This window comes from Hemibagrus wyckioides, linkage group LG04 (assembly GCF_019097595.1).
Source record: "Hemibagrus wyckioides isolate EC202008001 linkage group LG04, SWU_Hwy_1.0, whole genome shotgun sequence".
Taxonomy (NCBI): Eukaryota; Metazoa; Chordata; class Actinopteri; order Siluriformes; family Bagridae; genus Hemibagrus; species Hemibagrus wyckioides.
Window position 1 is genome coordinate 30,051,126 of NC_080713.1, and position 27,941 is coordinate 30,079,066.

Consider the following 27,941-nt stretch of genomic DNA (forward strand, 5'->3'; position numbering starts at 1 on the left):
TTCCCGGGTCTACGAGTTTCGGTTTCTGTTTTGGTCTAGACGCATAGTGTTTGACTTTCTGGTTTAGACTTTCCGCCTGCCTTTGTTTACGTTTTCTGCCTGCTGTTTATTAATAAATATGCAGATAGATTCTTATACTTACGCCTCCAGTCCATTACATTCAGTTAAAAACCAGGTCTTTTTTCCAATCTTCTGCCCAGTTTTGGTAAGTGTGTATTCGCTTCATCCTCTCAGGGTGGGCACCTAGGGGGCAGTTTAGTGTAGTCAGTCCACCTTCCTGCATGTTTCTGGATGGTTGGAGGAAACAGCAGCGATACCATACCATCTGTACATCACCAACATACTGCATGTGTTTTAGTAATTTTGATTGAAATCTAAACCATTCCCTGATAACTTTCGGGTGTTATAGAACTCAGTGAAATGACGAGGACAGTCTGTGCTTCATCAGACAAAACTGAAACTAGTAAACAAAGTTACATGGCAGAGAGGCGAGTGTGGCATGTGGAGAGCGTGAGAGCGGTTGGTGTTGCCAATTTTTCGACACGTGTTTTTTTTTTTGTTTTTTTTTCCCGGTTAATGTCTTGGATTATTTAAATACTTAGTGTGTGTGAATAATAACTGTGTAAGCGGGTGTGTGCAGGTGTGTGTGAGTAGCAGTGAAGCGTGGTTATGGCGGATCCGAACGCGAGGCTGTGTGAGTTTGACTCGCCGGCACGGTGTCCGTGTTGTGTGTCCGGCGAGTGTTGAATGTTGTTTGGCAGTCGGTAATGTGGTGGGGCATGAGAACATTGTCTCTGCCTCCAGAATGAACAGTGCCATTGTGATGTTCTTGAATAATGTAGAAAAAGTGAGAAAGCTGATTCAGAATGGAATAATGAGTGAATACTGGTTCTCCCCTCAGTTCCCCATCTAAGAAGGTTATGTTCAATGTCCCTCCTTTTATTTCTGATGAGGCTATCTGTGAAGAGCTGCTTGGCTCAACCAGACCAGGAGAAGCTGTGCTCCACTGAGAAGAGCTCAGTGGGTTCTGGAGCAGTGCTGGAGCTGCCTGAAATTCACTGAAATTCGCCAGCAGACAGTAAGCTTCTACTCAAAGCTGTACAGCAGTGAGTGGTCAGGGGCAGAAGTGGTGGAGGACAGCTTCCTCATGGACCTGCCAAAGCTCTCTGAGCAAGCAGCCAGAGTTGGACAGGGAGCTGACGCTGGAGGAGCTTCATGAGGCTCTCCAGGGGATGGAGAAAGGATGGGCGTCAGGTATAGATGGTCTCCCTATTGAGTTTTACAAGGCATTCTGGGCTGTCGTAGGACATCCAGCACGTCCTGCCCTACAGGACAGCATGTGGAGAGGTGAACTCCCACTGAGCTGCAGGAGGACCATCCTGACCCTGCTACCGAAAAAGGGAGACCTGACACATCTGAAAAACTGGCGCCCGGTCTAACTACTGTGCACTGACTGCAAGCTGCTCTCAAAAGCATTAGCCTTGAGACTGACTAAGGTAATGGAGCAGCTCATTCACCAGGACCAGACGTACTGTGTGCCTGATAGGTCCATATTCAATAACGTGTATTTAATTCGTGACATTTTGGACGTCTCCAGGCTATTGGGCTTAAAGACTGGTCTGATTTTCCTAGATCAGGAAAAGGCTTTTACCGGGTTGAACATGAATATTTGTGGAAGTTGCTGTTTTTTTTTTAAGCCATGATCAGGGTGTTGTACAGTGAAATTGAGTGTACTGAAGGTTAACGGTGGTTTATGTGCTCCTTTTAGAGTGTACAGGGGGATCAGGCAGGGCTGTTCCCTCTCTGGAATGTTGTACTCTCTAGCTATTGAACCTCTTTTAAATAAGTTAAGAAGTAATCTCTCTGGTTTTAATATGCCACATGTTAATGCCTCAACATGTTTATCAGCTTATGCAGATGATCTGGTAGTGATGAGAAACGCACAGGAAGATGTGAATGTTTTAACTGATTTTAAAGGACTTTCAGAATTTATCCTTTGCAAAGGTTAACTGGCCAAAGACTGAAACCATTTTAGTTGGGGAGTGGGGAGGTGGGCAACCGTCACTACCAGGAGGCTTAGCGTGGAAAAGAGGTGGTTTTAAATACTTGGGTGTCTACCTGGGGAACAATGAGTTTTTAAACAAAAACTGTGAAGGGCAGACTCAGTGGCCTACAGTGAGTGAACGCTGGTCATCAACAACCTCACCGCGTCGTCTCTCTGGCACAAACTGGCATGTGTGGATCCGCCACCGAACCTGCTAGCGAATATCCAGGCCCTGCTAGTGGACTTCTTCTTGGACAGTCTACACTAACTGCAGTGTTCTTCATCTGCCGAAAGACTAATGGACTATCAGCACACAGAGACTGGCCCTGCATAGGACGAACCCCAGCTGATCATCGCTCCTGACCTTGGGTGTGCTGGCCCCCTCCTGGAGTGCTGGGACGAAAGGGGGATGGACTTTGGGTCAGTGTCAGGGAAGCTGCTCCACAGAGCATGTGTAAAGGTTTTAAATAATAAAAAGCTTGAGTGGGAGGGTAGACACCCCATGGAGAAATGTACATGGTTTTACGGATGATATTAAACCAGAGTGGAGACTTTTACACTGTATTATCTCTGAACTCTTATTTCCATTTTAAACCCTGATATTGCACACATCTGTCCATGTTCACAGAGAAACAATTTTTCATGCTTTTATTCACTGCTCCAGATTAGTCATTGTTTGTGTTTTACAGAGAATTTTAAAGGCTTTTAATGTTTTTACTTTTCAGTGTTTTATCTTTGGTTTTAAATGTGCCAGGAGGAACAGGTTCAAATGCCAGTTGATCAATTTTATATTTAGTCAAGCCAAAATGGCAATATACCTGAGTAGAAAAAGCAAAATTGCACAAAACTCAGACTGTGATGCAAAGAGAATTTTCCTCAGACTTGTTAAATCAAGAATTTTAATTTATTTTAATTTCTACACAAAGATGAATGATGTGAAGATGTTTGAGACAGTGTGATGTCATGCTAGTGCTCTGTATCAAAAGAGAAACTCTGCTTTGCACCAGAGCTAAACTAAATCCTCCATTCTCTGATCTCTTAATTTATTGAAATATTTTAACGTGTATTTATTGAATTACTGAGTCACCCTGATATTACTACATATTACTTATGTGTAAAAAAAGGATTGTAAAGTTTAAAAAAACTCTCTCTCCAGGTTGTATAAAGGAGACAGTATGACAGATGAAGACTGTTCACGTGTGATTTCTGCTCTGGTTTTAAACCCTTCACACCTGAGAGATCTGAATCTGAACAGGAATAAACCAGGAGAGTCTGGACTGAGAAATGTGTGTGATTTCCTGAAGAATCCTGAATGTAAACTGCAGACACTAAAGTGAGAAATGAACCTTTACATTTTAAAGCTATCAGTCTACAAACAGTCCAGTTTTATTATAACACTAATAATCTTTTAGCAGTTTAATATTCTTCAGTCCTTTATAATTGATTTAGAAATATTTTCTGAATATTTGTGTATATACATAATATTTAAATAATAATTATTATAATTATAATAATTTAGTTGTGGTATCTTATAAAAGTACTGTGTATTAGGTATATGCAGTGGGTTCAGAAAATATTCTTTTAAAACTTTGCACATTTTATTGAATTAAAGATTTCATAATTTTTTTTTCTGAGTTAAACAGAACACAAACATTACACATTTATTTCATTTTTAATAAAGCTGTCTTCCTCTGCAGACTATGTAACAGTGTAAGAGGGAAATCCTGTGCTGATTTGTCTTCAGCTCTCTGTACAAATCCATCACACATCAGAGAGCTGGATCTGAGTGGGTGTGAACTGGGAGACTCAGGAGTGGAGAAGCTCTGTGATCTACTGAAGAAACACGAGTGTAAACTGGAGAAACTGCTGTGAGTAACTCAGTGATGTGATGAAACAGCTTTCTGTGTTAAATCAATTAACTCGACTCAACAGTTAACATGCTGCTTATGTCAATTTAAAATTTATTGCAAAATATGATGTTCCATATTGACATTTTTTAAAGTTGAAACAAAAATATCTTATTCAGCTGGTTTAGTTTATGGTAATAAGCTGTGTGAATAAATATTACTAATAATATAACACAAGGTCTCAGAGGAAGAAACAGTTGGAGACCCCTGGTTTAGAGAGATAGTGTCAGGGTAGGCAGGTGAGGACCCAAATGCAGAACACAGTCAAAGTTCAAAATAAGAGTCTTTAATAAAGGCAAGCACTGGAAATGGCAGAATTCTCAGATAACAACCATAGAACAACCGAAAACCAGGGTAAAGCAGGCTGGGCAGAATCAGTAACAGAATCCAGTCCAATAATCCAGAATCAGTAACAGAATCCAGTCCAATAATCCAGAATCAGTAACAGAATCCAGTCCAATAATCCAGAATCAGTAACAGAATCCAGTCCAATAATCCAGAATCAGTAACAGAATCCAGTCCAATAATCCAGAATCAGTAACAGAATCCAGTCCAATAATCCAGTGAACAGAGTAAATACAGGACAGGCAGAATCAGTAACAGAATCCTTGAGCAGGCGAGGCGTGAAGGGAAGGCGGCTGGTTTCAGGGGTCCTTCAATTGTGGTTTCATCAATTGTAGATGCATCACAGAGGAGGAAAATTAAGAAATGTTTATTGAACCTATCTAGATGCTCCTATAGTGGATAGTAGAGCAAACAATGGAACTTGAATCTCAAGTTCTTTTTTTTCTAAAACCTATTATTTTTAAGAAACTGTTCCAGCAGTGTCTTAATTCATGTGGTCTGTTTCATTTAAAAACAGATTTGTTTTCCTTTAACACTAGGGGACTTAGTCTCTATCAAACGTAGCATTGCAAAATTTCAGAAATTAACAGGAATATATGGGAATTAATGGGAAAATATAGGAATAAACTGTGAATTTCCAAAATTGCAGGTTAGCCTATAACAGGGAACTTAAATGTGGTTGAGAAAATCTTGCAGCATAATCTTTGTTAAAACAACCATATAAAACAACCCTGTATATTCCTCAATCACATGCACACAGCACTACAGGGTGACTGAGGCCATGCCCCCACATGCACTGTGCTTTTCTCCATAACATGTACTGGTCATTTCTTCAATCCTGCACACAAAATCATTGAGTAGTCATGTAAATTACATAAATATTACATTTTAATATTTAAAACAATTTTACTATCGTAAAAACAAATACATTGACTGAGCAAATATTTACCCGCCTCTCTCACACACACACGGAATCCCCCTCATTCACTTAAGGGGGGAATTCCTCCTAATTCTCCAGGCTCTGACCATCACAAGAATATTGAAGCCACAGTTCTGCATATAAACCCGACGATTACAGTTTTGAATGGGACTTTTTTGGAAGGGAAAGGGTGAGGGATGCTTTCGTTTTACAGCAAACATAAGGAAATGTTTTCTTTTTTTACATTCAATATTTATGCTTTTGTTGTTCAGTGAAAGAATTAATTGTAAGTTTTACTTACAATTAAATCAAAGTCAAAATCTCATTTATGCATTAGTTTGTTTGCATGTCAGCTTATAACCAAACTAAATGTTTGTGTATACAGTTTATATAGATTTCCCCAAATTTCTAAATTTAAAAAAATTGCCATTAAGTTTGTCAATTCTGTGGAATTCTTCCGTCCCTTTGCAACCCTAATTGAACATAAGGCGATATTTTTGTTTTGTAAATCACAAAAAGCAAACTGTGTCCAGGAGACACATTCTGATATCAGATGTCAAATATTGATCTCAGCAGTGGGGAGATAAAATCATTTTTAGTCAAGGTACAAATCGGGCAGCAGGGGTGGCTACTGGCCTCAATAGATGCCCAGGTAAAGTTCTAACTGTGAGAGCAGATAATGAAGGACACTGGCTAGCAGTGGTACTGGATATTGAAAATGTGCCTTTTATTTTAGTAAATGTTTATGGTTATAATAATGATGTTAAAAACAAAGCGTTATTGCACCAAATAACAGTAACTGTAGAGGAACTGAAAAGGAACTACTCTACTGAGTACGTTTTAAAGGGTGGTGACTTTAATATGGTTCCAAATGAAGTAATGGATAGATGGCCAGCAAGAACCTCACAACATCACAACAAGCTTTGAGAGCTTTATCAGTGATCATGTCCTAATGGATATATGGAGAGTATTCAATGGAAATGATCAACAGTTCACCTGGTTCAAACCTAATGGTAGAGCAAAATCTAGAATTGACCTGTGGTTAGGATCAACCCTGAGTTTAGAACATACTAGAGGAACAAGGACTTCCAATGGACCATTGATCATTGTCTAACCTATTTAAAGTTATCTAAAAAGATAATTCTAACAAAAGAGCACTTCTCTTTTGCTGAGGTAATTCATCTACCTCACAGGTGTGGCATATCAAGATGCTGATTAGACAGCATGATTATTGCACAGGTGTGCCTTAGGCTGGCCACAATAAAAGGCCACTCTGAAATGTGCAGTTTTATCACACAGCACAATGCCACAGATGTTGCAAGTTTTAAGGGAGTGTGCAATTGGCATGATGACTGCAGGAATGTCCACCAGAGCTGTTGCCTGTGAATTGAATGTTCATTTCTCTACCATAAGTCACCTCCAAAGGCATTTCAGAGAATTTGGCAGTACATCCAACCGGCCTCACAACCACAGACGATGTGTAACCACACCAGCCCAGGACCTCCACATCCAGCATCTTCACCTCCAAGATCGTCTGAGACCAGCCACCTGGACAGCTGCTGCAACAATTGGTTTGCATAACCAAAATTTCTGCACAAACTGTCAGAAACCGTCTCAGGGAAGCTCATCTGCATGCTTGTCGTCCTCATCGGGGTCTCAACCTGACTGCAGTTCGACTTGAGTGGGCAAATGCTCACATTTGATGGCGTCTGGCACTTTGGAGAGGTGTTCTCTTCACGTATGAATCCCGATTTTCACTGTACAGAGCAGATGGCAAACCACGTGTATGGCGTCTTGTGGGTGAGCGGTTTGCTGATGTCAACGTTGTGGATCGAGTGGCCCATGGTGGCAGTGGGGTTATGGTATAGGCAGGCGTATGTTATGGACAACGAACACAGGTGCACAGAGATACCGTGATGAGATTCTGAGGTCCACTGTTGTGCCATTCATCCACGACCATCACCTCATGTTGCGGGATGATAATGCACGGCCCCATGTTGCAAGGATCTGTATGCAATTCCTGGAAGCTGAAAACATCCCAGTTCTTGCATGGCCAGCGTACTCACCGGACATGTCACCCACTGAGCATGTTTGGGATGCTCTGGATCGGCGTATATGACGGCGTGTTCCAGTTCCTGCCAATATCCAGCAACTTTGCACAGCCATTGAAGGAGTGGACCAATTTTAAAGTGACCTTTTATTGTGGCCAGCCTAAGGCACACCTGTGCAATAATCATACTGTCTAATCAGCATCTTGATATGCCACACCTGTGAGGTAGATGAATCATCTTGGCAAAGAAGTGCTCACTAACACAGATTTAGACAGATTTGTGAACAATATTTGAGAGAAATGGGCCTTTTGTGTACATAAGTCTTAGATCTTTGAGTTCAGCTTATGAAAGATGGGGGCAAAAACAAGTGTTGCGTTTATAATTTTGTTCAGTGTAAATAAAATAAATCAGAAATCAAGATGTTTGTCGTTTGCCCTTTATTTAGTCTTTCAGACTGCAGTATAACAGAGGAAGGATACACTGCTCTGGCTGAAGCTCTGAAATCATCTCACCTGATAGAGCTGGATCTCAGAGGGAACGACCCTGGAGCATCAGGAGTAAAGCTGCTCACTGATTTACTACAGGATCCAGACTGTACACTGAACACACTGAGGTGAGGAGAAATGAAAGAACTTTATCTTTCTACCACTTTAGTATTTGAGGTTTTGAAAATGACTTCATTCTGCTTAATGGTTTAATTTGAATGATCTGATGTCACTATGTCACATTGTAATGTTCAGTTTTCTGATGAATCAGGAAACATTTCTGGATAGAGTTTTTTCATGAACAGTTATAAATAGTAACAGTAAAGACTGATAATTATCCATTTTATTAAGACATGAGGATGAATGTGCACTGATTCTGTAACAGATATAGCTGGATAAAGGATAAGGAAACTCACTGAAAACAGAAACTGAAGCTGAAACTGAAGCTAAAGCACATCACCATCAGCTCCTTATTGCTCTCAGTACACAGTTATTAACGTCTCCATATCATTTTTCTCTACAGGTTGTTGAAAAGTCCTGATGCAGAGGAAGCCTACACGTGTCTTACTAAAATGTTCAGTAAAAACCCCTTACTGCACACGGAGCTGGATCTGAACAACAAAACACCAAGAGACGTCAAAGTGAAGCAGCTTTCAGCTCTGCTGCAGGATCCACATTACAGACTGCAGAAACTTAGGTAAGAAACAGCTAGAAACACACAGATCTCTATTTTCCTGCAGTAGTGTAATTATCTGGTGTGTGGAGTGGATCATTAACAGAGAGTACAATGACCAGCTTCAGCATGTGTGTGTTTATTAAGAGAAGGTGAGCTGCTGTGAATTAAAGCTTCCATGTGTGAGTGTCCTTCTGTCTGCACTCTCAGAGGGTCACATGATCACACTTCACTTTCACTTCCAGAAAGTCCTCACTGAAGATGAGAGTTAAAGTTTCTAAAGTAAATTTCTTTCAAAAACCTTTTTGTGGACAGGAGACCAACGTTCAGAGAAAAAATACACATTAAAAAATCTGTACATACTGTGTGTGGGCGGGGCCTTGGAGTATGATCAGTTATAATTACATCCACAGTGTGTGTATCACTGACCCTCCCACAGATATTAAACACTGTCCGAGTCACCAAACACAAATAGACGCGTCTCATACACTTTGTAATTATTGTTTTATTGTATTTTCAAATTGTTGTCAAGAGTCAGTGTCTTTTCTGTACTTCAGCACCTCACTGACCGCTTGGACACCATGTTTTGAATACAGTGTGATCATATAACTGAGTGATGCAAATATCTGTTTACATAGATAATACAACCATCTAGAAACTTACTCCTCCTGTGGTCAGTTTACTGTCCAGATACAAGAGTTTTAACATTGAGGGGGGAAAAAAAAGATTTCCCTGATAAATTAATCCAGTGAATAGGGCTCATGTGCTGTTTGTCTTCACATGTGTTATGAACTGACCACCTCTCTCTCTCTCTCTCTCTCTCTCTCTCTCCAGGTTGTATAAAGGAGACAGTATTGCAGATGACTGTTCACGTGTGATTTCTGCTCTGGTTTTAAACCCTTCACACCTGAGAGATCTGAATCTGAACAGGACTAAACCAGGAGAGTCTGGACTGAGAAATCTGTGTGATTTCCTGAAGAATCCTGAATGTAAACTGCAGACACTAAAGTGAGAAATGAACCTTTACATTTTAAAGCTATCAACCTACAAACAGTCCAGTTTTATTATAACACTAATAATCTTTTAGCAGTTTAATATTCTTCAGTCCTTTATAACTGATTTAGAAATACTGAAGAAACACGAGTGTAAATTGGAGAAACTGCAGTGAGTAACTCAGTGATGTGATTTAACACAGAAAGCTGTTTCATCAATTAACTCGACTCAACAGTTAACATGCTGCTTATGTCAATTTAAAATAATTTATTGCAAAATATGATCCATATTGACATTTTTTAAAGTTGAACCAAAAATCTTATTCAGCTGGTTTAGTTCATGGTAATAAGCTGTGTAAATAAATATTACTAATAATATAACACAAGCTCTCAGAGGAAGAAACAGTTGGAGACCCCTGGTTTAGAGAGATAGTGTCAGGGTAGGCAGGTGAGGACCCAAATGCAGAACACAGTCAAAGTTCAAAATAAGAGTCTTTAATAAAGGCAAGCACTGGAAATGGCAGAGTTCTCAGATAACAACCACAGAACAACCGAAAACCAGGGTAAAGCAGGCTGGGCAGAATCAGTACCAGAATCCAGTCCAATAATCCAGAATCAGTACCAGAATCCAGTCCAATAGTCCAGAATCAGTAACAGAATCCAGTCCAATAATCCAGAATCAGTAATAGAATCCAGTCCAATAATCCAGAATCAGCAACAGACTCAAGGCAGAGACAAAGCAGGCAGGAACAGAGCAGAAGTCAGCTTCAGGAACAGACAGAGTCTAAACCAGGCAGACTGGAACTGAAGAAAAGGCAGGAGGACTAATCAGGAGCACAAGACAGACTGAAGAGACCATCTGAGAAGGAGCATGTGCAGCCCGCTGGATTATATAGGGCTGACCAGCATAAAATGGAGGAAACAGGACGTGAGATTGCGAAACCGGGAACGCATGCCTGACAGATGAGTAAATGGAGAAATGGAGGGGTAGGGAGATAAAAAGCTAGATAAGCAGATCTAACAAATAACAAATAAACACCACAGCAGCTAGCAACAATAGCAGAGTTTAGAAATGTGTTAGTGTTCTTACTTCAGTCATTTCTACATCCTTTCTTTCTCTAATGTTGGACTAAACTCTGTTTCCTTTTCTGCAGACTATGGAGGAGTGTAAGAGGGAAATCCTGTGCTGATTTGTCTTCAGCTCTCTGTACAAATCCATCACACATCAGAGAGCTGGATCTGAGTGAGTGTGAACTGGGAGACTCAGGAGTGGAGAAGCTCTGTGATCTACTGAAGAAACACGAGTGTAAACTGGAGAAACTGCTGTGAGTAACTCAGTGATGTGATGAAACAACTTTCTAATAAAAATCACTAACCAGAACAAAGCTCTTCCCAGTCCTAGCTAGTAATGTCTAACTAACGTGTCTAACTTGCTCTCTAGATTAGATTTATTATCAGTAATAAAGATTAAATAAAGATTTATTTGAACTCTGGTGATGAGGAGGATGTGGGATTAGGAACAAGTAGTGAGAGGTATACAGTAGTTATAGCAGTGAGGTGCTTTGCTCTACTGGGAAGTGGATTTCATTTCATTCTCAGTGCTTTATATCGGGGTTTAAACCAGAAAACAAAGCACAAGACAACAAGTCTTCTAACAGTAACATACATTGTCTCTGTACTGAACTGATCATCACCTATCTGCAGTGACTGACACATAATCAGTACATTACACATGTGAGTGTAATAAACATTTCAACTTAATCAGCTCTACACTTCCTCCTCTGAATAAGGAAGATGTTCTCTTCTGTTTTTCTGTGTCTAAGAGTCTGAACTGATCACGTAAACAGGAGCATTAAGTTGTAATTATTGTAGAGGAGCGTGAGGAACAACGAAACACAGGACAAAATGTCACATGGACTTTTTATTAGATTATTACACAAGGTCAGGCAGCGTGTTCTTCTGACCACATCACCACATTTACAGAGTGTAGACCATTAGGACATGAGGGAACATCACAATGCATGTGTTTTGTTTTTGTGTGTTTGTGTGTGAATTTTTTTCTTAGGTATGTATATATGTGTATCGTATTGTCATTAGTTACAGGGGTGAGGTAGCTTCACACAACAACGCTCACAGGCATCACTCAGGCCTGCAATGTTTTTTTTCTCTCTGTTGGTTTACGTGATCAGTTCAGAATAATTAAACAGGAGCATTAAGTTGTAACTAGAATTTTGCATTTCCAGAAGAAAATGCGTGTGATTGCGAGAAGCAAAGCAATATGTTGCTTGAACTATTGCAATACATTGTCGAGTAATATATACAAGCTAAAGTCACAGTTTAAAAAGTTTAAGATAGTTTATGTGGCTGTAGAGTAAGAATTCAAGATGTAGGAACAGTTTAAAGACGATCGTCCATAAAAAAAAAACCCTCTTCCCTCACTCTAGCTGACGTCACACACACACACACACATATATACACACACACACACACACACACACACACACACACACAGCAGCGGTCTGAAGTCCGTAAATACATTTAAAAATCCATCTAAAATAAACTATAATTCTTATCAGTATGAAAAGTAATAGCACACCCAAGCCACATTTTAGCGCTGTAAGCATGTTTCTAGCTATTACCGTTTAAGAGATGTTGCTTAAACTATTGCAAGAAATTCTGAAATAATACATAAATACAACTCCGAGCGGGTCTCGAACCCGGATCTCCCGCTTGGGAGGTGAGCACGCTAACAAATAAGCTAAACTGCAGCTTATAATACTACTGAGATCAGTGGAGTAATGTTTTACATGTTTGTTTAAGGCATCTACAGATGCATGTTTACAGCAGCTACCGAAAACCTCAGAGAAAAACCGAACTAGTGTGTGCGCTGTCCTTAAATGTCCGTACAGAAACCAGGAAGTAAAATCTGTAAAAAAAAAAAAAAAAATGCATTTAAAAATTAATATAAAATAAACTACAATACTTATCAGTATGTCAAGTAATAGCACACTTGAGCACAACATGAGCAACATCGGAGTTGTATTTATATATTATTTCAGAATTTCTTGCAATAGTTTAAGCAACATATCACTTAAACAATAATAGCTAGAAACATGCTTCCAATGCTACAATGTTTGAATTCTTACTCTACAGCCACATACTACCTTAAACGTTTTTAAACTGTGACTTTAGCTTGTATATACTATTTGATAATTGTCACATCCTGACCAGTCTAGGGTTGCCAGGACAGGTGACAAGAAACAAGTAGATTAAGAAAGCAAACCAATTACGCCCCTTCACGATGACCACAAGAAATGTATACAAGCTGGAAAGTTTATTTTATTATTTCAAAACAATACACACAAATAGGGGGAGCACATAACTTCGGAAGGGGATCAAGGACAAAATAACAAACCAAAGGAGGACTAGCTGGTGGAAGGAGTTTAAATTGCCTAAGAAAGAAAAGGTCCTCAAATGAAATACAAGAATCTTCCCTAACTAGCCCAAAACAGGTCAAAAAATAAAAGCCAGTCCCCAACCTACTGCTTCCGTAATAACTAAAGGTTGGTTTACAAACAGAAGTGCTTAACACAGTTAGTACAAACAACGGATAACTTTAAACAGAATACGGCTTACAGAGGAACGAAACTGAAACTAAACAGTGACCGCCAGGAAGCGGGATCTCTGCGGCCAAACCTAAGAGGGACACTACTCGCACAGCGATTAAGTCAACCAGAGAGTAATTCAGCAATGAATACAACACTATCGTCCGTCAACAACACACAAAGGTTGTCAGGGGCAGAACGGCGCACTGCCTGCAACGGAGCTTCACCACACACACTACAGAAGCTCCCTGACACTGCTCTGCTTCCCAGCTTTTAAAGTTTCCACTCATGACGAAATTTCCTGCAGCAATCTCCTGCAGCTGGTTCTAATTAAGCTCTGCCAAAAAGGAAAGAGAGAGAGAGAGAGAGAGACAGAGACAGAGAGAGACACTGCACACAGTCTAACATGCAATACATCAACACAGAAATCACGCAAAATCCATAAATACAAATAATAGTGTACGTCCAAGGACATAACACAATGTATTGCAATAGTTTAAGCAACATATTGCTTTGCTTTTCGTAATCACACGCATTTTCTTCTGGAAATGCAAAATTCTAGTTATTAGTCCGATTCCTCCGCGCGCTACTAGTCCTAAACGGTAATAGCTAGAAACATGGTTCCAACGCTAAAAGGTTGCTCATGTTGTGCTTAGGTGTGCTTTTGCTTTTCATGCTGATAAGTATTAGTTTATTTTATATTAATTTTTAAATGTATTTTGGACAGACTTCAGACTGTGTGTGTGTGTGTGTGTCTGTGTGTGTGTGTGTGTGACATCAGCTAGAGTGAGGGAAGAGGATTTTTTTTTAAGGACGCATCGTCTTTAAACTGTTCCTACAGCTGGAATTCTTACTCTACAGCCACATAAACTACCTTAAACTTTTTAAACCTTTAATCACCGTCTTCATTCCTACATCGTAGCTACATTTAGTACCATGTGACAGACTCACAGCAGGTGTTAGATAGACTTAAATACAACCTCCATACTGCGGGGTTAGCTGTTACACAGCGTTACAACTAAGCTGCAGTTCATAAACAATGACCACAAGTTCATTCTCTCTCATATAAAATCATAACAATAACCTTCATGACACTTTTTATTGACAGAATGAGAGAGTGAGTAAGAAAAAGCTTGTGTGTGGTGAAGCTGTTGTTTCCTCTGTTCCTGGGTAGTAACAGGTGAAGTGTGTCTCTGTAAGGGAGAATAAACTCTGCATATATAAATGAACACATGTAGAATCTAGAAACTGATTGTTCTGTCTGACGCACATTTTATATTTCTATAATGCAGTTTGTCGTTTGTTTATCAGTTGTTTCTTTAGTTTACTTTGTCTGTTGTTCCCCGCTCTCTCCTACTGTTCTAGTGTCAAATACTTTCATCAGTTTAAAATGGAAACCTGAGGCACAGATTCAGACAGTGCTGTGCTGAAATCATATCAAATTTTACATTTACTATATTATTATACTCCTGGTGGTTAGAATGATATTTTTAGTTAAAGCCCAGCACTGAGTCTCTGGTAAAAACCAGGAGAAAGAAAATAATCTAGAAGAACAGAAAGTAGAGTTTAGAAATGTGTTAGTGTTCTTACTTCAGTCATTTCTACATCCTTTCTTTCTCTAATGTTGGACTAAACTCTGTTTCCTTTTCTGCAGACTATGTAACAGTGTAAGAGGGAAATCCTGTGCTGATTTGTCTTCAGCTCTCTGTACAAATCCATCACACATCAGAGAGCTGGATCTGAGTCGGTGTGAACTGGGAGACTCAGGAGTGGAGAAGCTCTGTGATCTACTGAAGAAACACGAGTGTAAACTGGAGAAACTGCAGTGAGTAACTCAGTGATGTGATGAAACAGCTTTCTGTGTTAAATCAATTAACTCGACTCAACAGTTAACATGCTGCTTATGTCAATTTAAAATAATTTATTGCAAAATATGATGTTCCATATTGACATTTTTTAAAGTTGAAACAAAAATATCTTATTCATCTGGTTTAGTTTATGGTAATAAGCTGTGTAAATAAATATTACTAATAATATAACACAAGCTCTCAGAGGAAGAAACAGTTGGAGACCCCTGGTTTAGAGAGATAGTGTCAGGGTAGGCAGGTGAGGACCCAAATGCAGAACACAGTCAAAGTTCAAAATAAGAGTCTTTAATAAAGGCAAGCACTGGAAATGGCAGAGTTCTCAGATAACAACCACAGAACAACCGAGAACCAGGGTAAAGCAGGCTGGGCAGAATCAGTACCAGAATCCAGTCCAATAATCCAGAATCTGTAACAGAATCCAGTCCAATAATCCAGAATCTGTAACAGAATCCAGTCCAATAATCCAGAATCTGTAACAGAATCCAGTCCAATAATCCAGAATCTGTAACAGAATCCAGTCCAATAATCCAGAATCTGTAACAGAATCCAGTCCAATAATCCAGAATCTGTAACAGAATCCAGTCCAATAATCCAGAATCTGTAACAGAATCCAGTCCTATAATCCAGAATCTGTAACAGAATCCAGTCCTATAATCCAGAATAAGCAACAGAATCCAGTCCAATAATCCAGAATCAGTAACAGAATCCAGTCCAATAATCCAGAATCAGCAACAGAATCCAGTCCAATAATCCAGAATCAGCAACAGAATCCAGTCCAATAATCCAGAATCAGCAACAGAATCCAGTCCAATAATCCAGAATCAGTAACAGAATCCAGTCCAATAATCCAGAATCAGCAACAGAATCAAGGCAGAGACAAAGCAGGCAGGAACAGATCAGAAGTCAGCTTCAGGAACAGACAGAGTCTAAACCAGGCAGACTGGAACTGAAGAAAAGGCAGGAGGACTAATCAGGAGCACAAGACAGACTGAAGAGACCATCTGACAAGGAGCATGTGCAGCCCGCTGGCTTATATAGGGCTGACCAGCATAAAATGGAGGAAACAGGAAGTGAGATCACGGGACTAAACTCTGTCTCCTTTTCTGCAGACTATGTTACAGTATAAGAGGGAAATCCTGTGCTGATTTGTCTTCAGCTCTCTGTACAAATCCATCACACATCAGAGAGCTGGATCTGAGGTGGTGTGAACTGGGAGACTCAGGAGTGGAGAAGCTCTGTGATCTACTGAAGAAACACGAGTGTAAACTGGAGACACTGCTGTGAGTAACTCAGTGATGTGATGAAACAACTTTCTAATAAAAATCACTAACCAGAACAAAGCTCTTCCCAGTCCTAGCTAGTAATGTCTAACTAACGTGTCTAACTTGCTCTCTAGATTAGATTTATTATCAGTAATAAAGATTAAATAAAGATTTATTTGAACTCTGGTGATGAGGAGGATGTGGGATTAGGAACAAGTAGTGAGAGGTATACAGTAGTTATAGCAGTGAGGTGCTTTGCTCTACTGGGAAGTGGATTTCATTTCATTCTCAGTGCTTTATATCGGGGTTTAAACCAGAAAACAAAGCACAAGACAACAAGTCTTCTAACAGTAACATACATTGTCTCTGTACTGAACTGATAATCACCTATCTGCAGTGACTGACACATAATCAGTACATTACACATGTGAGTGTAATAAACATTTCAACTTAATCAGCTCTACACTTCCTCCTCTGAATAAGGAAGATGTTCTCTTCTGTTTTTCTGTGTCTAAGAGTCTGAACTGATCACGTAAACAGGAGCATTAAGTTGTAATTATTGTAGAGGAGCGTGAGGAACAACGAAACACAGGACAAAATGTCACATGGACTTTTTATTAGATTATTACACAAGGTCAGGCAGCGTGTTCTTCTGACCACATCACCACATTTACAGAGTGTAGACCATTTGGACATGAGGGAACATCACAATGCATGTGTTTTGTTTTTTTGTGTTTGTGTGTGAATTTTTTTCTTAGGTATGTATATATGTGTGTATCGTATTGTCATTAGTTACAGGGGTGAGGTAGCTTCACACCACAACGCTCACAGGCATCACTCAGGCCTGCAATGTTTTTTTTCTCTCTGTTGGTTTACGTGATCAGTTCAGAATAATTAAACAGGAGCATTAAGTTGTAACTAGAATTTTGCATTTCCAGAAGAAAATGCGTGTGATTGCGAGAAGCAAAGCAATATGTTGCTTGAACTATTGCAATACATTGTCGAGTAATATATACAAGCTAGTCACAGTTTAAAAAGTTTAAGGTAGTTTATGTGGCTGTAGAGTAAGAATTCAAGATGTAGGAACAGTTTAAAGACGATCGTCCATAAAAAAAAAACCCTCTTCCCTCACTCTAGCTGACGATACACACACACACACACATATACACACACACACAGCAGCGGTCTGAAGTCCGTAAATACATTTAAAAATCCATCTAAAATAAACTATAATTCTTATCAGTATGAAAAGTAATAGCACACCCAAGCCACATTTTAGCGCTGTAAGCATGTTTCTAGCTGTTACCGTTTAAGAGATGTTGCTTAAACTATTGCAAGAAATTCTGAAATAATACATAAATACAACTCCGAGCGGGTCTCGAACCCGGATCTCCCGCTTGGGAGGTGAGCACGCTAACAAATAAGCTAAACTGCAGCTTATAGTACTACTGAGATCAGTGGAGTAATGTTTTACATGTTTGTTTAAGGCATCTACAGATGCATGTTTACAGCAGCTACCGAAAACCTCAGAGAAAAACCGAACTAGTGTGTGCGCTGTCCTTAAATGTCCGTACAGAAACCAGGAAGTAAAATCTGTAAAAAAAAAAAAAAAAAAATGCATTTAAAAATTAATATAAAATAAACTACAATACTTATCAGTATGTCAAGTAATAGCACACTTGAGCACAACATGAGCAACATCGGAGTTGTATTTATATATTATTTTAGAATTTCTTGCAATAGTTTAAGCAACATATCACTTAAACGATAATAGCTAGAAACATGCTTCCAATGCTACAATGTTTGAATTCTTACTCTACAGCCACATACTACCTTAAACGTTTTTAAACTGTGACTTTAGCTTGTATATACTATTTGACAATTGTCACATCCTGACCAGTCTAGGGTTGCCAGGACAGGTGACAAGAAACAAGTAGATTAAGAAAGCAAACCAATTACGCCCCTTCACGATGACCACAAGAAATGTATACAAGCTGGAAAGTTTATTTTATTATTTCAAAACAATACACACAAATAGGGGAAGCACATAACTTCGGAAGGGGATCAAGGACAAAATAACAAACCAAAGGACAAACCAGGAGAAAACAGGTCACAAAATAAAAGGCAGTCCCCAACCTACTGCTTCCGTAATAACTAAAGATTGGTTTACAAACAGAAGTGCTTAACACAGTTAGTACAAACAACGGATAACTTTAAACAGAATACGGCTTACAGAGGAACGAAACTGAAACTAAACCGTGACCGCCAGGAAGCGGGATCTCTGCGGCCAAACCTAAGAGGGACACTACTCGCACAGCGATTAAGTCAACCAGAGAGTAATTCAGCAATGAATACAACACTATCGTCCGTCAACAACACACAAAGGTTGTCAGGGGCAGAACGGCGCACTGCCTGCAACAGAGCTTCACCACACACACTACAGAAGCTCCCTGACACTGCTCTGCTTCCCAGCTTTTAAAGTTTCCACTCATGACGAAATTTCCTGCAGCAATCTCCTGCAGCTGGTTCTAATTAAGCTCTGCCAAAAAGGAAAGTGAGAGAGAGAGAGAGAGACAGAGAGAGACACTGCACACAGTCTAACATGCAATACATCAACACAGAAATCACGCAAAATCCATAAATACAAATAATAGTGTACGTCCAAGGACATAACACAATGTATTGCAATAGTTTAAGCAACATATTGCTTTGCTTTTCGCAATCACACGCATTTTCTTCTGGAAATGCAAAATTCTAGTTATTATTCCGATTCCTCCGCGCGCTACTAGTCCTAAACGGTAATAGCTAGAAACATGGTTCCAACGCTAAAAGGTTGCTCATGTTGTGCTTAGGTGTGCTTTTGCTTTTCATGCTGATAAGTATTATAGTTTATTTTATATTAATTTTTAAATGTATTTTGGACAGACTTCAGACCGCGCGTGGTGTGTCTGCGTGTGTGTGTCTGCGTGTGTGTGTCTGCGTGTGTGTGTCTGCGTGTGTGTGTCTGCGTGTGTGTGTGTGTGTCTGTGTGTGTCTGTGTGTGTCTGTGTGTGTCTGTGTGTGTCTGTGTGTGTCTGTGTGTGTGTCTGTGTGTGTGTCTGTGTGTGTGTCTGTGTGTGTGTGTGTCTGTGTGTGTGTGTGTGTGACATCAGCTAGAGTGAGGGAAGAGGTTTTTTTTTTTTAAGGACGCATCGTCTTTAAACTGTTCCTACAGCTGGAATTCTTACTCTACAGCCACATAAACTACCTTAAACTTTTTAAACCTTTAATCACCGTCTTCATTCCTACATCGTAGCTACATTTAGTAACATGTGACAGACTCACAGCAGGTGTTAGATAGACTTAAATACAACCTCCATACTGTGGGGTTAGCTGTTACACAGCGTTACAACTAAGCTGCAGTTCATAAACAATGACCACAAGTTCATTCTCTCTCATATAAAATCATAACAATAACCTTCATGACACTTTTTATTGACAGAATGAGAGAGTGAGTAAGAAAAAGCTTGTGTGTGGTGAAGCTGTTGTTTCCTCTGTTCCTGGGTAGTAACAGGTGAAGTGTGTCTCTGTAAGGGAGAATAAACTCTGCATATATAAATGAACACATGTAGAATCTAGAAACTGATTGTTCTGTCTGACGCACATTTTATATTTCTATAATGCAGTTTGTCGTTTGTTTATCAGTTGTTTCTTTAGTTTACTTTGTCTGTTGTTCCCCGCTCTCTCCTACTGTTCTAGTGTCAAATACTTTCATCAGTTTAAAATGGAAACCTGAGGCACAGATTCAGACAGTGCTGTGCTGAAATCATATCAAATTTTACATTTACTATATTATTATACTCCTGGTGGTTAGAATGATATTTTTAGTTAAAGCCCAGCACTGTGAGTCTGATAAAAACCAGGAGAAAGAAAATAATCTAGAAGAACAGAAAGTAGAGTTTAGAAATGTGTTAATGTTCTTACTTCAGTCATTTCTACATCCTTTCTTTCTCTAATGTTGGACTAAACTCTGTCTCCTTTTCTGCAGACTACGTTACAGTGTAAGAGGGAAATCCTGTACTGATTTGTCTTCAGCTCTCTGTACAAATCCATCACACATCAGAGAGCTGGATCTGAGTCATTGTGAACTGGGAGACTCAGGAGTGGAGAAGCTCTGTGATCTACTGAAGAAACACGAGTGTAAACTGGAGAAACTGCTGTGAGTAACTCAGTGATGTGATGAAACAGCTTTCTAATAAAAATCACTAACCAGAACAAAGCTCTTCCCAGTCCTAGCTAGTAATGTCTAACTAATGTGTCTAACTTGCTCCCTAGATTAGATTTATTATCAGTAATAAAGATTAAATAAAGATTTATTTGAACTCTGGTGATGAGGAGGATGTGGGATTAGGAACAAGTAGTGAGAGGTATACAGTAGTTATAGCAGTGAGGTGCTTTGCTCTACTGGGAAGTGGATTTCATTTCATTCTCAGTGCTTTATATCGGGGTTTAAACCAGAAAACAAAGCACAAGACAACAAGACTTCTAACAGTAACATACATTGTCTCTGTACTGAACTGATAATCACCTATCTGCAGTGACTGACACATAATCAGTACATTACACATGTGAGTGTAATAAACATTTCAACTTAATCAGCTCTACACTTCCTCCTCTGAATAAGGAAGATGTTCTCTTCTGTTTTTCTGTGTCTAAGAGTCTGAACTGATCACGTAAACAGGAGCATTAAGTTGTAATTATTGTAGAGGAGCGTGAGGAACAACGAAACACAGGACAAAATGTCACATGGACTTTTTATTAGATTATTACACAAGGTCAGGCAGCGTGTTCTTCTGACCACATCACCACATTTACAGAGTGTAGACCAATTGGACATGAGGGAACATCACAACATTGTGTTGTTGTGTGTGTGTGTGAGTTTTTTTTCTTAGGTATGTATATATGTGTGTATCGTTATTGTCAGTAGAGTTCCACCCTATCCTCATAGGTAGTGTGTAATTGATCTTGTTATTCCATTGGGTAATTATCTATTCAGTTTGATTTTGATAATGTGATTGGTTGTGGGGCGGGACTTGTGTTGGATATTACTGGTGTGAGAAAGCACAAGGGAGGAACAAACTGGATATTTTGTGCTTTAGAGACACACTAATGTGTTGCTCTGGAAAAAAAACTCCTCTGTTAACTCTTTTCAGCTTTTAGTTTATTCAGTTCTGTTTCCAGAAAGTTCTTCAGACTCCTAGTCAGGTCTGATTGTTCTTCAGTTTCAGGGATATCACTTTCAGATAGCTCTCAGGACTACAGGTTGTATTCGTGAACTTCTTTGGCAAGGAGAAAGGATCATATTTGTTGGTGGATCACCGAGTATATGTCCAGTTAACCTTTACGGATCGTCCAGGGTTTGATTGTGGTATCAGGACTGTGTAGTGACTGTGAGGACAGTTTTTGTTTCTCAGTTTAGCAGTAGGGGTGAGGTAGCTTCACACCACAACGCTCACAGGCATCACTCAGGCCTGCAATGTTTGTTTTCTTTCTGTTTTTGTTTGTTTGTTTAATTATTTGTTTACCTTAGTAGTACTGTTCAGTGTGGTCTACGTACATACCTATAAGTGTCTGATCCCAGTTTATACTAATGACTATGATGAGGACTTGAATGAACTTGGCTTAGCTCCAATTGATTACTATTAGATTTTTTATTTTATTTGACTCAGTACTTTGTGACTGAATTCTGATTTGTTTAGTTCTTTGAATTTTCAATAACAACTTCATTTCTTTAATTCCTGTTGGAGTGTGGGATTTATTTTCTTAAGTTGTTTATCCATACAGTTGACACTCCTTCACTCTTGTTTGTTTATTCTTATATTCTAATAGTAATTTACTTTATACACCATTTCATTTCTATAGAAAATTCACTGATAATAAAATGAAATGATATTTGTTCTTCCACTCGATTCTCTAAAGTTGTTTTACTCAGAGACTCTGATCTGCAGTTATTAGTACAAGGGCCTTAAGTCACTTCACTTCTAGACCTAGTTGTTGAACCCAGAGCACTCTTACCTTCCAGGTGTGGAGAGGAGTGATACACGAGTAACGGACTGCATCCCAGTTACAGAGTGAATCACCTCAATCACAAGAAATCTGTTATCAGAAAGAGTTTTAGGGAACATCAGTAATATTTTATCACAGCTTTATTCTGGTTTCTGAGCTGTGTGTAAATGACAGAATCCAACCTTATATTACTTTAATCACCGTCTTCATTCCTACATTGTAGCTACATTTAGTAACATGTGACAGACACACAGCAGGTGTTAGATAGACTTAAATACAACCTCCATACTGTGGGGTTAGCTGTTACACAGCGTTACAACTAAGCTGCAGTTCATAAACAATGACCACAAGTTCATTCTCTCTCATATAAAATCATAACAATAACCTTCATGACACTTTTTATTGACAGAATGAGAGAGTGAGTAAGAAAAAGCTTGTGTGTGGTGAAGCTGTTGTTTCCTCTGTTCCTGGGTAGTAACAGGTGAAGTGTGTCTCTGTAAGCAGTGTTGGAAAGTAACTACTTGCATGTAATGGCACTATGTAATTTAATTACAAAATAAATGTTACAGTAATTCGTTACAGTTACTGAAATGTGTAATTAAATTAGTTACTTATGAAAATGTTAAAGATTACAAATAGGGTTACATCTGAATATTTTCTTTAAGCAAACTAGGATATGTTGAATAAATATTAATTTGTTGTTAGAGTTTGTTAAAGCGGTGCTATTCTGATGCTTTTGATTGGTTCTCTGGTTTGAATTTGCGGCACGTCTGCCAATTACATTAATCCACCTTGCCGCTTAAAGCTTTAGGCTACTACACTGTCTGAGAGTTACCACCATGGCAAGTGAGATAAATGCATTTCAGTCCTGGAAATTTAAAAATAATTTCATCCTGAAATCCGATATGGGCGCAAATATAACAGTACAGTGCAAAATTTGTTTGCTAGCTGTTAAAATGCTTTTGACATCAAATGTTTCAATGTTGAACCTGAAGAAGCATCTGTAGGTATGTAACCTAGCCTTTCTTTATTTTATAAAAGCATCTGGTTTTTGTCATTATTGTGAGTGTACATAAATAAAAACAGACCCTTTAGTTTCAAATGATATATTACTCGTTTCTGTATAATAAAAAGTGACGGAGTGGTCAGTCGATTTACCGTAGCTGCTATGTGGAAAAAATCCACCAGCGCATTCATCGACCCCATAGTGTACTCAAGACCTTTATTCAAAACATTCAGAACAAATTAGCTACTCTGCTAGCTACCTTTACCAGGCACACTTCTATATATATATATATATATGAACCCTTTGACAGAAAATATATAGTGCACATTTTTCCTCCTTGTAAATGTGTTGGTGTCAGATCTATTATAACTTAGTTATTTTAGCACTGTAGCGTACATTATGATGACTCTCTTCAGATTTTTTCAAGGCATTATTTGCCAGTGTGTCCTGTCATAGCTATGCAAAGATTTGATTCCTAAAACAGTATTAAACAATTTTTGTTATGAAGTCTGGTTTTGTGTTGGCTGTGCTTAAAATTAAATTAATATAATCTTAATTCAAGTGATGAAAAGATTTAAACAGTAACAGAGTTGAGTACTACTGTAAGGTTAACCCTGCCTGGTATAAATGTTTGGAAATTATTTAGTTGAAAATATCCATTAGAAACTTAAATGTAATCAAAAACTAATCAAGTGTAATCAGTTACTTTACTTTTGTAAAGTAATTGAAAAGTTACACGACTTATTACATTTTAAACAGAGTAACTTTCCCAACACACAGTAACCTTCCCAACACTGTAAGGGTGAATAAACTGTACATATATACATGAGCACATGTATCTAAAAACTGATTGTTCTGTCTGACGTACATTTTATATTTCTATAATGCAGTTTGTCGTTTGTTTATCAGTTGTTTCTTTAGTTTACTTTGTCTGTTGTTCCCCGCTCTCTCCTACTGTTCTAGTGTCAGATACTTTCATCAGTTTAAAATGGAAACCTGAGGCACAGATTCAGACAGTGCTGTGCTGAAATCATATCAAATTTTACATTTACTATATTATTATACTCCTGGTGGTTAGAATGATATTTTTAGTTAAAGCCCAGCACTGTGAGTCTGATAAAAACCAGGAGAAAGAAAATAATCTAGAAGAACAGAAAGTAGAGTTTAGAAATGTGTTAATGTTCTTACTTCAGTCATTTCTACATCCTTTCTTTCTCTAATGTTGGAATAAACTCTGTTTCCTTTTCTGCAGACTATGGAACAGTGTAAGAGGGAAATCCTGTACTGATTTGTCTTCAGCTCTCTGTACAAATCCATCACACATCAGAGAGCTGGATCTGAGTGAGTGTGAACTGGGAGACTCAGGAGTGGAGAAGCTCTGTGATCTACTGAAGAAACACGAGTGTAAACTGGAGAAACTGCTGTGAGTAACTCAGTGATGTGATGAAACAGCTTTCTAATAAAAATCACTAACCAGAACAAAGCTCTTCCCAGTCCTAGCTAGTAATGTCTAACTAACGTGTCTAACTTGCTCTCTAGATTAGATTTATTATCAGTAATAAAGATTAAATAAAGATTTATTTGAACTCTGGTGATGAGGAGGATGTGGGATTAGGAACAAGTAGTGAGAGGTATACAGTAGTTATAGCAGTGAGGTGCTTTGCTCTACTGGGAAGTGGATTTCAGTAGGAAGTGAATCAAGTGTGAGATTTATTTGAACTCAGTGATGTGATGAAACTTAAATAATCTTTATAATGATGCAGGATTACACTTTAAAGTTGTTTTTCACAGACCATACACACATCTTTTCTAATACACAATAACAATGTAGATAAATACTTTACTGTTATATTTATGCTTCTCATTTTCCACACATGCCTTCATCATTATTTAGTTCTGTGAAGTAAAGAAACTGAAATCTTTTCTCTCTGCAGGTTAATAAACTGCAGAATAACAGATAGAGGCTGTGCTGCTCTGACTGAGGCTCTGAAGTTAAACTCCTCACATCTGAAAGTGCTGAATCTGAGTCTGAATAAACTGAAAAATTCAGTCAGAGATCTGGAGGAGATACTGAAGCGTTCAGGAGGAGAGCTAATGTAAGTAACCTGAACACACAGAGTGTTAGAGTGCAGTGTGAGAGTAATGTAAATGATCAAATCAGCAGCATGTTGGTAATCGTATTGACAGAAACACATAGAATATAACCTCAGAATATAGGATCAGAATTAAACCCCAACAGTAACTCATCACTGCATGTTAATAACTTCTTGTGGATCAGATTTAACAGAAGTGAACTTTGACCTGATCTGTTTCTGTTCTACAGAAAAACCACTGCACTAATCTGATCATTCATGATTATTCTACTTTTATCTCATATTTCTTGTGTTTATTCAGTTAAACTAAATGTGATCAAATAAATGGATAAGAGAAATGACACAGGGTACAGTGCTGAACATTTTTCTGGTTTGATTTTACAGATATTATTAATCCACATGCTGATCCATTTCTTCACTGGTGATAACTGACCTGATAAACAGCTCTCTCCCTGGAGCCGAGTTCTCTGTACACTAGAAGGAACAAAGACACAGAACAGAGAGGAAGCAGTGTGTACAGTAATGTATGGAGCAGTGTGTACAGTAATGGAGGGAGCAGTGTGTCCAGTAATGGAGGGAGCAGTGTGTCCAGTAATGGAGGGAGCAGTGTGTACAGTAATGTAGGGAGCAGTGTGTACAGTAATGTAGGGAGCAGTGTGTACAGTACTGGAGGGAGCAGTGTGTACAGTACTGGAGGGAGCAGTGTGTACAGTAATGGAGGGAGCAGTGTGTACAGTAATGGAGGGAGCAGTGTGTACAGTAATGGAGGGAGCAGTGTGTACAGTAATGGAGGGAGCAGTGTGTACAGTACTGTAAGGAGCAGTGTGTACAGTAATGTAAGGAGCAGTGTGTACAGTAATGTAAGGAGCAGTGTGTACAGTAATGTATGGAGCAGTGTGTACAGTAATGGAGGGAGCAGTGTGTACAGTAATGGAGGGAGCAGTGTGTACAGTAATGTAGGGAGCAGTGTGTACAGTACTGTAAGGAGCAGTGTGTACAGTAATGGAGGGAGCAGTGTGTACAGTAATGTAGGGAGCAGTGTGTACAGTACTGTAAGGAGCAGTGTGTACAGTAATGGAGGGAGCAGTGTGTACAGTAATGTAGGAAACAGTGTGGATGATGATTACACTCAGCAGAACCAGGTCAGTAATGGGACACTCACTGACTCCACAAGTCCAGAAAGTCATCCTTCAGGCAGTTTCTAGAAGATCAGAGAACAGAAGACAAGTCAGTAACACCACTAATACACAGAGGCAACAAAACAGGAGCTCCACAAGCAGTCCCACCTCCAAACCATGGAACAAACAGTAGCAGATAAACACCAGAGAAACTCATCACTGCTGGACAGAAGGAGACAAAAGTGTCCTGTGTTCTGTAGGGAACTGACTCCTATTTCAGAGAATTCACTTTCTGGACAATAAAATAGATCCAAATGTAAGTGTTGGTTTTTGTCCATGTTCTGGTTAATGGTCCTTCCTTTAACCCTAAATCTCTTATTCAGCACAAACTGAAATAAAGCTGATGGTAAGAAAGTGAGAGAAGAGGAAGTCTGACTCTGTTCTAGTTCTCTTTCACACTCAGACTGAATCTGTCTTAAATTTATGAATTATTTCTTATGGATGTAAAATGTCTTCATAATAAACAGAATCCTTTACTATGTCTGGAATTTCCTCCTGCTGGTGTTTTTAATTTTTATTTTAAATGACTTTAAGTTGTTAAGGTTATAGCTGAATATAAAGTCTTAAATGTTATCATGTTCTTCACTACATTAATTACACACAAATCAGTAGCACCAGATGAAAGAGATGCTCTAATCCTCTATCAGAAATGTTTACATGTAGAATGATGAACTGTGTCCAGTCAGCAACAGCGCCACCTACTGGATGAGGAATTATCATCAGGAATTCATCAAACTGTGTAACACTATGTCTTTAAAATTTCACAAATAAAATCAGATTAAGTTTAAAGCTCTGTTTAGATTAAAGAGGATAAAAGGTTTACAAAAAACAGCAGCAACAAACCAAAAATACTCTAAATTCTGAATCCAGTGATTTTACATTATAAATTTGGTATTTTGAAGTTTGAACTTGTTCACTGAACTTCACAGACACAATGTGAAATAAAACTAAATAATTAAAGAAGACAAACTACTTAATGTTAAACACATAAGTGTTAAGTAAAGTGTTTTAATGATGTAATACTTCTTGAGTCTAAAGGTCAATTCTGACTGGCAGCAACTTTGTGAAAGCAAAAATATAGTAAATGAAACACAGATTCATACAAACTAATGTTGAGATTCTGAGGATAATCAAAATCTTCAGAAGGATTTATTTATTAATTTGTTTGTTTATTTATTTTAGAAGAGTTGATTGATTTTTCTTTTTAAATCCCAGCATTTCTGAGTATTTTGAACACAGCACTTCTAAATGAGAGACCCTTTTATCAGCTTCATCCCAATCTGGCTAGCAGCAAGACACACAGAATGAAACCCTACAGTAAAACTGTGTGAGAGCTCCACTGCATTCCCTCATTCTCAACTGGAGGTTTTGTTTTTTGGAAGGTTAATAAAATGACACAGAACATTTTACTTAGTGATGCTCATGCCAATAGAGTTAATTACAGTAATAATTCCTTTATTCTACTATT

At 38.6% G+C, this 27,941-nt stretch overlaps 1 protein-coding gene across 1 annotated transcript in view; it reads left to right on the forward strand.

The window, feature by feature from the left end:
- LOC131351815 (uncharacterized) overlaps nucleotides 1-27,270 on the forward strand; it is a 226,357-nt gene extending 199,087 nt beyond the window's left edge. The window contains exons 49-59 of the mRNA XM_058387420.1: nucleotides 3,742-3,912; nucleotides 7,712-7,879; nucleotides 8,275-8,448; nucleotides 9,259-9,432; nucleotides 10,571-10,741; nucleotides 14,676-14,846; nucleotides 15,999-16,169; nucleotides 20,179-20,349; nucleotides 24,455-24,625; nucleotides 25,137-25,298; nucleotides 25,680-27,270. Of these exons, the coding sequence (XP_058243403.1) occupies nucleotides 3,742-3,912; nucleotides 7,712-7,879; nucleotides 8,275-8,448; nucleotides 9,259-9,432; nucleotides 10,571-10,741; nucleotides 14,676-14,846; nucleotides 15,999-16,169; nucleotides 20,179-20,349; nucleotides 24,455-24,625; nucleotides 25,137-25,298; nucleotides 25,680-25,689 (1,714 nt within the window). The 3' untranslated portion in view covers nucleotides 25,690-27,270. The remainder of the gene's footprint in view (nucleotides 1-3,741; nucleotides 3,913-7,711; nucleotides 7,880-8,274; nucleotides 8,449-9,258; nucleotides 9,433-10,570; nucleotides 10,742-14,675; nucleotides 14,847-15,998; nucleotides 16,170-20,178; nucleotides 20,350-24,454; nucleotides 24,626-25,136; nucleotides 25,299-25,679) is intronic.
- The last annotated feature ends 671 nt before the right edge of the window (nucleotides 27,271-27,941 follow it).